Consider the following 10,093-nt stretch of genomic DNA (forward strand, 5'->3'; position numbering starts at 1 on the left):
AGCAGACTAATACAGAGTTGAATACAGGACTTTTTTCTTGCAATTTTTAGAACGTTGTTCTGGAATAGGTGTTATTAGGTGGTATTTCCCTATGGAACAAATTGTTCAAGGTGTTTTTATCAACACTAAGTCCTTATAATTCAGATATTAGCTCAAATGTTACCTTCTTAGAGAGGTCTTCTCAGACCATTTTATCTAAAGTAGTCTCCTACCAGCCCTTGTCATTAACACTTAGAAGTCCAACTTTTGTCACACTCTTATCACTGATAAAAATTAACTTCCTTACTTGTTTATTCTCTCTCCTCCACTAGAACGTTTTCTGCTCCTTAAGGGCAAAAAAATTGTCAGTCTTATTCACAGCCATACTCCCAACATCTTTACAACAGTGTCTCATACATAATAAACACAGAATGCTCAAATATTTGTCAAGCATATGAATGAAAGATCTCCAGGAAAAAGGCTCTGCCCGTTTATATGACCAGAGAATATATACTATTCTCCTAAACTAGCAGCCAGGAACCATGGATATGCATCAAGACGGGGGAAAGTTAACATTTAAAACCCGAGCTGTAGGAGGTGGACACATCCCACCCACCTCTTTCAAAGAAATGAAAGGGTCTACCTTCAACCAAAACAGCATAGGACTCTAGCCTGGAAAAACAAATACTGAGTAAGAATTCTGTTGAAGTTTATGGAACTATAATGCACACAGAAAGGATAAATATACACATCTCATCGACCCTTGAAATTTTAAAACAAACTTCCAGTTAAAAGTCACAGGAATAGGGGCGCCTGGGTGGCGCAGTCGGTTGGGCGTCCGACTTCAGCCAGGTCATGATCTCGCGGTCCGTGAGTTCGAGCCCCGCGTCGGGCTCTGGGCTGATGGCTCGGAGCCTGGAGCCTGTTTCCGATTCTGTGTCTCCCTCTCTCTCTGCCCCTCCCCCGTTCATGCTCTGTCTCTCTCTGTCCCAAAAATAAATAAACGTTGAAAAAAAAAAAAAATTAAAAAAAAAAAGTCACAGGAATATAATATGTTATGTGCCAATCACACCTCATTTTCTTTTTAAAAAGCCTATATCAAAATAAATAATTTTTAAAAAAAGTTTTAAGCCTGCAAGTGATGCCAAGGTCAAAACGTGATCACATTTCTACGCTAAAAGAGTCCTATTTACAGAATACTTAGTAAGTTTAAAATGTAAAAATGGTTCAAAATTTAGATAAATTCACTGACCAAAAACTTTGGGACTCTGATGAATTACATTTCTAATCTTGTTATACTTACAGCGTAGAGGCTAACTCTATCTTATCCAAAACACACCCCTTGATATTACCTTGGGACATAGATTAGTGAGTGTACCAACACGGGTATAATTCTGTGTAACAACTCTTATTCAATCCCCTCAATGAAATACATTTATTCATTAATTATGTTACTTTTCCTAAGTAATCTAAAAAACAGTTCAATTTAAGTTTTCTCTGCGGCAAACCTACAGGTGGGAAAAAGATTAAACCCAACCTTTGCAAAACTTAAAATGGCACTGATACCAGAGTTCACATGGTATTCCCCAGGATACCATCTTCAGCCCATTTCTCTTCCTAAAAATTCACAGATAATCTGAAATCCATGGCCTGGCTTCAGGTGGTCTGTGTATGATATTAATGCACGGTACTCTCCTCTAGAGAAGGAGGCCACTGATTTCATCAAATTACTTAAGGGGATCTCCAAAAAAGCTTAAGAATCACTTCTTTACAAACTCTCCCTCGTTACAAATCCATTCCCTTGACTACAATTACTACCTATTTCCTGGTAGTATCTCCACCTCTATCCCAAATCTCTAGGCACCAAACCTTTATTATAAATCAACTGTCTGTTGTACATCTTCTCCTGGATATCCCCCAGGCACCTTCAACTCAATATATCTAAGAGACTTCATCATGTTCCCAACCCCTCTACCTGTTCTTCCTCCTATGTCTCCAACGTCAGTGACCATCACCCATCATCCATCACCCGGCATCCACCCAGTTTCCCAAGCTAGAGTGAAAGAAGTGTTCTTGACTTTACTCCCCTATCAATCACCAAGTCCTAACAATTCTACCTACTATCTCTGAAGCATTATTCTTCACCACTCTCTCTCCAATTCTGTCACAACTTTAAGCCAGTCAGGGTCCCGTCTTATCTGGATGGTGGTAGTTTACTTCTAGCTGGTTTTCTGGGCTCCAGGGTAGCTCCCCTGCAACCCATTTTCCATCCCATTTACCAAAGATACATATCTGATAATATCCCTGTAGGCTAGCAGGGGCCTGCCGGACCCTTTCTGATCTGGGGCTTGTTTACCTCACACTCTATACTTTATGTTCCAGATAAACTACTTCAAGTGTCCTAATAAATCAGTGCATCATGCTCTGGTCTTCAAGACTTTGTATAAGCAACACCCTCTGCCTGAAACAAACTACCCTTACCATAACTAGCTCCCAATCATCTTTCAGGTCTCAGTTTAAGTATCATCCTTCCAATAAAGAGGCCTTTCCTGATCCTGCCTCTCTATCCATCAATACCATGGAGACTAATTTAAATATTTATAGGTTCCTGTAATAGCACCTGGTTCTTATCACGACCATAGCAAATCACATTGCACTAAAGCGTCCTTTTTCAATAACACATCTATCAAACATAAACACCTTGAGAGACAGAACTATTCATCTGTCTCTAGTACCTAAGACAGTGCCTGGGGGCACCTGGCTTGGTAGGTAGAGCATGTGACTCTTGATCTCAGGGTCGTGAATTCAAGCATGTTGGATAGACTTTAAAAAAAAAAAAAAAAAAAAGACAGTGCCTGATACAAACAGAAGAATTCAAATATTTCTTAAATATTTGAATGAACCACTCTGCATTTCATAGGTATTTAAACATGTCCAATGAAAGACTGCTGTATCTATCTGAATAGTGTATGAGGTACCAAGAAATTAATTTTTCAACATATGGGATTTTTAAAAAGCTACATTTCGATGTTCAAGAGTTAAAATATACGTACATCCCCCCCCCTTGGCAAATCTGACCAATTCAAATACCTGCTGAAAAGATGTCCATTGCCCGCTTCAACTCTCCTCTTGTTCTCTGATTACTATTCAAGTCTACAAGTGGAGTTGAAGGATCTCTCATATATTCTAACTCAGTGGCAAACAATCCACCATCAACAAAACGTTCAGGAGCAATGTAACAAGTTCTCCTCCGTGAAGTGTCAAAGAAATAGTTGAAATCTGCGGGGTTGTCCTCTGGAAGATAAGTGGGCTTAAAACTGGCAAAATCAGTTAGAAGGACCCAATTCCAACTGGTAACCATTACATTCTCAGTCTTGATGTCCCCATGACGGACCCCAGATTTGTGTGCTTGGTCCACAGCTGTTAGGATCTGGAAAGCAATCCAACGCTTCTCTATATTATTTAAGAACGGACGAGTACTGATGCGATCATAGAGGTTGTCTCGCACATACTGCCTAAAGAGCATGGCTGCTTTCTCAGATGCTTTTTCTGCTGCTTTCTGAAAAGGTAGACAGTTCTGTGCAGAATGAAGCCTGATTTTCAGTTCCTCCAGCTCTTGTTTATAGCTGGTTAAAGGCAACGTAGGATCCTGAATTGCAAAGACCTTCACAACCACTAGGCCTTCTCGGTGCTTTGCTCGAGCAACTTTAAAAAACCGAGTGCTCCCCAGGCTCTTATCATATTCAAAGTCATGGATGTCTGAGAAATAACTCTCCACAGAAAGGATCTGGGAAGGAGCAATACCAGCGAGCTGATTTCCCATGATGGCAGCAAGCACCTCCGGGTCAGTAAGTCAGGATACAGCCCCTGTTAAAAAAAAAAAAAAAAAAGAAAAAAAAGAAAGAAAGAAAAAAAAGAAAAAGAAGAAATAAGCAATGAAACACCATTGTTTATGTAGTCTCTTCCTAAAAGACAGGTGCACTGTATTTCTCTTCCACTGAGAGCACCGTATCTAGTGTCGCAGGCAGTCTCTAAATTTTAGACACATTTATCGAAAAAGATCTTGTTGTTTTATGTTGTCCTTCCAGAACCTGAGCTATATTTAAATAGACCTCTTCAATATTAAGCTGAAAATGTTAGAATGTGCATTTTCTGCTTTTTAAATTTAAAAATTAATGAGCCTTTACTCTGTGTTCAGCATTGTGCTTGGGGCTATGAAGGTCACAACAGTACTATATGAGACAGTCTTTGTCCAAGAAGAACCTGGAGTCTTGGATGTAAGACGAAAACACATTAAAAACTTAAGACTAAAAATCGCCTAATACAAATAGATTACTGAACTCCTCAAAGACGAACCTAAGATCCAAAAAAATCAGTAACTCCTGGGCCCTTCCAGTCTAATTCCAGTGCTTCTTCCCACGAGCAAACAGAAGGCATAAAGTTGTCTCATGGGCAACAACAGGGAGGAACCCTCGGCAAAGACGTTAAAGAAAAGTAAACCGAAATACACACTTGCCAAACAAACCCAGGGTTCTCCTAGCTCGTATTTTGCAGGAAATAAAAGACACACATACACACACGGCCATGCGCACATATAAATATTTACCCCAGGACTCTGTAAAGTGTCACACGTTGGTCACTAGCTCACACTGAGGTCATGACGGGTCACTTCAGGGTCTGAGAGTGGGGGTCAGCAGCCGGGCAAGTCTTCGGTATGAAGGATCTTCCTTCAAAAGCAGGAGGTGGGGCGTTGGGGGAGGGACGCCGAAAAATGCCAATCTCCAGAAACCACGGTGGCCCGCAGCGGAGAAGGGGGAACGTGCCGCAGATGAACGAAGCCAAGCTGAAGCGATTCCACAGATACCCCGGGAGTTGCCCCCGCCAGCCCCCTACTCTGCCCGGGGAGCCACGCGTTCCTGGGCCTCGCCTTCCCCTCGTGCGGACCTCCGGACCTTCGAAGGCCTCTAGACTCCTGGAGGGCCTCACCACCAGGAGGGGAGGTGGGACTCGGGATAGAACGGGAGGCCGCCAGTTCCAGGGAAACACTTCTCCAGCTGAAGCAGACACAAACGCCGAACTCCCGGGAAAGCAGCCGGCTCTGACCTCATTCCGGTCTCAGAGCGGAAGTGACGACGGTGAGAGGTTTAAGGAAGCAAGCGAATGGTGGTGGAGTTGGTTGCTAGGAAACGAGGAAGGGGCGTGGCTTCACGCTGACGCCTGGAGGAAGAAAATAAAACGTGCTGTCAATTTATTCTCCACCCTGGTCTTCTACCTATCGTTCCCTGAACTCTGTGGCTTCTGACGTCCCCGGAACAGAGTTCTTTAAGAGAATTCACAGGTTTATTTAGGAAGGTTAATATATCCCCCAGCTGAATTTTTAAGAGCTTTACTTGAGATATAATTTGCATACGATAAAGTACACCTGTTTAAAATACACAACTCAGTGGCTTTTTATATATTTACAGAGTTGTTCAATCATCTCTATAATTTAATTTTAGAACATTCTCATTACCCCCAAAAAGAAATTCAGTAGTTATAAGTAGTCACTCCCATTATCTCCCTTTCTCCTACCCCTCCCAGCACTAAGCAATCACGAATCCACTTTCTATTTCTATGGATTTACCTATTCTGGATATTTCATATACGTGGTATACAATATGTAGTCTTCCCGACTTTTTTCACTTCACATGTTTTTGAGGATTATCTCTGCTGTAGCTTGTATCAGTAGTTAATTTCTTTTTATTGCCAAATATTCTGTTGTATATATATTCCACATTTTGTTTATCCATTCATTGATGAACACCTGGGTTCTATCTACTTTTTGGTTATTATAATAACACTTCTATGAACATTCCTGTAGAAGGCTTTGTGTGGTCATGTGTTATTTCCTCTAGGGTAAGCACCTAGGAATGGAATTATGAAATCATATGGTAACTCTATGTTTAACATATTGATAAACTGTCAAACTGTTTTCCAAAGTTGCTGCACCATTTTTTAAATGTTTATTATAATTTTTGAGAAAGAGAGAGAGCGCATGAACAGAAGTGGGGCAGGGAGTGGGGGATGGGCGGGGGACACAGAATCCGAAGCAGGCTCCAGGCTCCGAGCTGTCAGCACAGAGCCAGACCCTGGGCTCGAACCCATGAACTGTGAGATCATGACCTGAGCTAAAGTCGGATACTTAACCAACTGAGCCACCCAAGCACCCCTAAAGTTGCTGCACCATTTTACATTCCTACCAGCAATATGTGAGGGTTTGATTTTCTCCATATTGTTACTGACTCTTGTTTGTTTCTTTTGGATTAAAGCCATCCTAATGGGTGTGAAGTATCTCACTGTGGTTTTTATTTGCATTTTCCTAACGACTAATGATGTTAATCATCTTTTTGTGTGCTTATTAGCCACTCATATATCTTCTTTAGAGAAATATCTCTCCAAATATTTTGCCCATTTTTTCATTGGGTTATTTGTCTTTTTATTATTGAGTTTTAAGAGTTCTTTATATACTCTGGATACAAGTCCCTTATCAGATTTGCAAACAGTTTTTCTCTGTGTTGTCTTTTCACTTTCTTGGTGTTGTCCTTTGAAATATTTTAACACAAAACATTCTAGCACAAAATATTTTAACCCAAAGCTGAATTTTTTTTCTGTCATCCTTTTAAAATCCCCTCCTCTCTTATTTCCCATCTCAGGAGGCAAGAGTATCACCCACTGGATTCCTCAAACATCCAATTTAGAAGTCATTAAGTCATCCTTGACATCTTTCTACTCTCTCCCTCTTTCATCAACCCCCACCACCACCATTCAATAATCATCTGCTCCTAATGATTCAGCCTCCAAAACATGCCTTAAAGTCATCCACTGCCATCTCTCCAGGGCTTAGTCCAAGCCATCATTGTTGCAACGTGTAGATTTTGAAACCTACTCAGAAAAGGCATTCCCCACCTACAATATTATTTTTTGTACTTCTTTCATGATTTCTTCTGGATCTTTTGTGACTTCATTCTGTGTCCTGAAATTTCTGAGGTACGGGTCCAGCTTTTTTCTCAAGAAGGATACTCAAGAAGGTATCCAAAAATGTTAATAAGTAATCCATTTCCCCCAAACTCATTTGAAATGTCATATTTACCACATACAAATTTCCTTTATATATTTGGGTGGATTTTCTGCTGGACTTTCTCTTCTATACATTGAGTTGCCATTCAAGTCATCTACATTGTTTTAATCATTGTAAAATGTTTTAATGTCTAACATGTCTACTACTAATGTTTTTTTAAGATACAACTATAATCATAAGGATTATACTTCCAGGTTCTGCCTCCTGATTTTAGGCTAAAGCTAAAAATCTTTAGCTTGGCCTGCAAGACCCTGCATGATCTGACCCCTAACCACACCCCCCACCATAACTGGCATCACTCACTGCCCCTCTTAGTCCCCCACAGTGGCCTCCCTTTGTTCCTAACCTGTCAAACTTCCCTCTACCACTTGGCCTTCACGTTTACTCTTTCCTCTGTTTGGAACACCCTTTCCCCCACTCTTTATATAGCAAAACTTGCTCTTCTTTCCAGTCTCAGATTAAGTGCCAATACTTCTGGAAGGTCTTTCTTGAAGTCTTCCCACAACCACCATTACATAATCTCATGGACAATGAACTTTTTTCTTCATAGCACTTATTACCATTGAAATCATTTGATTTTTGAGAGATGGGAACTATTTGTTTGATGGATGTTTTCCCACCACACCATAAACCCCATGAGGTTAGTGATTGTGTAATTCTTATTCACCAAGGTATCTTCAACAACTAGAACAATTTCTGACACACAGTAGACATTCAATAGATATTTGAATCAGTGAATATGGCCTTATAAGGTTTGTGACCATTAGGGCCAAGATTATGAGTTCTAGGACTAGGAATATATAAGAATTGCTACACACACACAGTTGTTTAGCAGATAATATTTTAGGATTATGTTTATATCTCAGAGGTTGAATTCCATGTATGTAGGTGCTTTAAACATCTCTTCAACAGAGAACCCATGGTATAGAAATGAGATAAATCTGTCTCAATTTAGATCAATCATGCATTTTCCCGACATCTATTTTTCCCCACCAGTACGTTTTGTGAAATAATTCATGAACTATTTTTCAATGCCTTGTATAAGAACTTCTATGGTTTTCTTTCCTTTTATTTCTTTCTTTTTTTTCTTTTTTTTTTTTTCTTTCTGTTTTTAAGTAGCAATCCTGGCTGCCCAGAAGGTTTTTGGTTTTTTGGTTTTGTTTTTTTTGTTTTTTTTTTTTCAAGGAATCTCACCTAGTCCTTTTGAGGATAAATAAAAAAATAAAATTTGCTTGCCACTGGTGGAGTATAAAGAGTAAAGAGCCAGCAAACACTCTTCTATCCTCTGGTCAACAGCCTCTCAGATGCATTGTGGCAGCAATGGCTAACTCCCTTCTACAGAAAATAGATGTCACAGAAGAGTATCTGTATAGGAACACCCCACCCCTTGTATATGAGGGGGGCCAAATGACTAGCTCTCTACGAGGAAGTATAAGTGGAAATTATGTATTTCACTTCCAGGTCAAAGCAGTTAAGAGGTGAATGACCTTCTCTGCTCTCTCTTTGCTTCAGCCTAGATGCAGGGAACTTCAAGGCCTTAGGTAATGCCAGAGCCACAAGATGGTAGGAGCCTATGTTCCTGAATCACAACCTGGAGAAAGACCACCTGTTAAATAGGAATACCCAAACAGGACTTTTATATAAGCAAACGTAAACTCCTATGTGTTAAGTCAGTGAAATGTTGACATCATTTGCTACAGTTGTTAGTCTTACCTTAACCAATACATTCATCTTCCAAATCTCTATCATTCCTTGCCTCTTCTGGGCTACTCACCTCACCAGTGCACTTCCAATCCTGTGAGGTATCCATGTGGATTCCCTGTAATCCTTGCATCCTAAGGAAAAGGAGTAAAAGAGAATTCCGAATGTAATAGTAAACATTTTCTTTTTTTGTAGAAATTGCCAGCTAGCAGAGGGAAAGGGAATCATAGGAAATTATCACTGTGTAACTGCAATATAATTGACTGCCACAAAGACTATCAATGGATTCTACATGCATCGGGCAGAAAGGGTTGGGGCAACAAGATAGACTCATGGTGTCCAAGGAATAGCTACAGATTACTTTCTAGATCAGGAAGCGTGGAGAATGAATCTTTTCATTCATTTAGTGGGAAATGCTGGCAGTGAACCCTTTATCAAAGTGATCAAACTTAATATTGCTAAGAGTAGGTATTCAAGTAGTATTGCAAGGCTCCTGATATAATGCAATGGACAGTACACAGTATCACCCAGGAAGCATTCTTACCAAGAATGTTTAACTTGAATCTAATCAAGCCTCTAGACCTCACTGTCCAATATGATAGGCACTAGCCATATCTGACTATTGAGCACTTGAAGTGTGGCTACTCCAAATTGAGATGTGCTGTAAGTGTGGAAAAAAATACACACACAGGATTTAAAGAACTTAGCACAAAAAAAAAAAATGGAAAAAAGTATCATTGATATCTTTTAATATTGACTATATATTAAAATAATATTTCAGATATATTGGTTTAAATAAATATCTTATTAAAACTAATCTGTTTTTTTTTTTTACTTTTAAAGTGTAGCTACCAGATGACTTTAAATTTTATAAGTGGCTCATGCTACATTTTTATTTGATAGCCTTTCTCTGGACTGAACTTCAGCTTATAAAAAGTAAAAGAGATAGAGGAATAATTTAAGCAATACCATCAAGAAAAAATCTGACAAACCCAGAAAATGGAACATCAGCCTGGATTCTTCAAAAAGTCAATACTATGAAAAACATGGAGAGACTTTTCGAGAGTAAAAGACTCAACGAGACATAAGACTCAAATGCAATGTACAAACCTCAACCTGACCCAGGATTAAAAAAGCTATGAAGATATTTCATGCATATTTGGGGAAATTTAAATACGGACTGAGTATTTCAGAGTGAAAGAAATGGCAGAAAATGTTATTAAAATTGGTAATTATTTCATTCTGCTATCACTTCTCTGTATCTTATTTAAAAACACCTAAGCTGCCTGACCTACA

The 10,093-nt window shown here is 39.5% G+C and overlaps 1 protein-coding gene across 1 annotated transcript in view; it reads right to left on the reverse strand.

Annotated features, from left to right (window-relative positions):
• PIK3R4 (phosphoinositide-3-kinase regulatory subunit 4) overlaps nucleotides 1-5,143 on the reverse strand; it is a 75,475-nt gene extending 70,332 nt beyond the window's left edge. Inside the window, exons 1-2 of the mRNA XM_047098851.1 lie at nucleotides 4,586-5,143; nucleotides 3,070-3,846 (exon numbers count right to left, since the gene is read on the reverse strand). Coding sequence (XP_046954807.1) covers nucleotides 3,070-3,802 — 733 coding nt within the window. The 5' untranslated portion in view covers nucleotides 3,803-3,846; nucleotides 4,586-5,143. The remainder of the gene's footprint in view (nucleotides 1-3,069; nucleotides 3,847-4,585) is intronic.
• Nucleotides 5,144-10,093: the final 4,950 nt, after the last annotated feature.

The sequence above is a fragment of the Lynx rufus genome, unplaced genomic scaffold (assembly GCF_022079265.1).
Source record: "Lynx rufus isolate CCGP_SWC_20201006 ecotype Redwood Valley unplaced genomic scaffold, mLynRuf1.p SCAF_5, whole genome shotgun sequence".
Taxonomy (NCBI): Eukaryota; Metazoa; Chordata; class Mammalia; order Carnivora; family Felidae; genus Lynx; species Lynx rufus.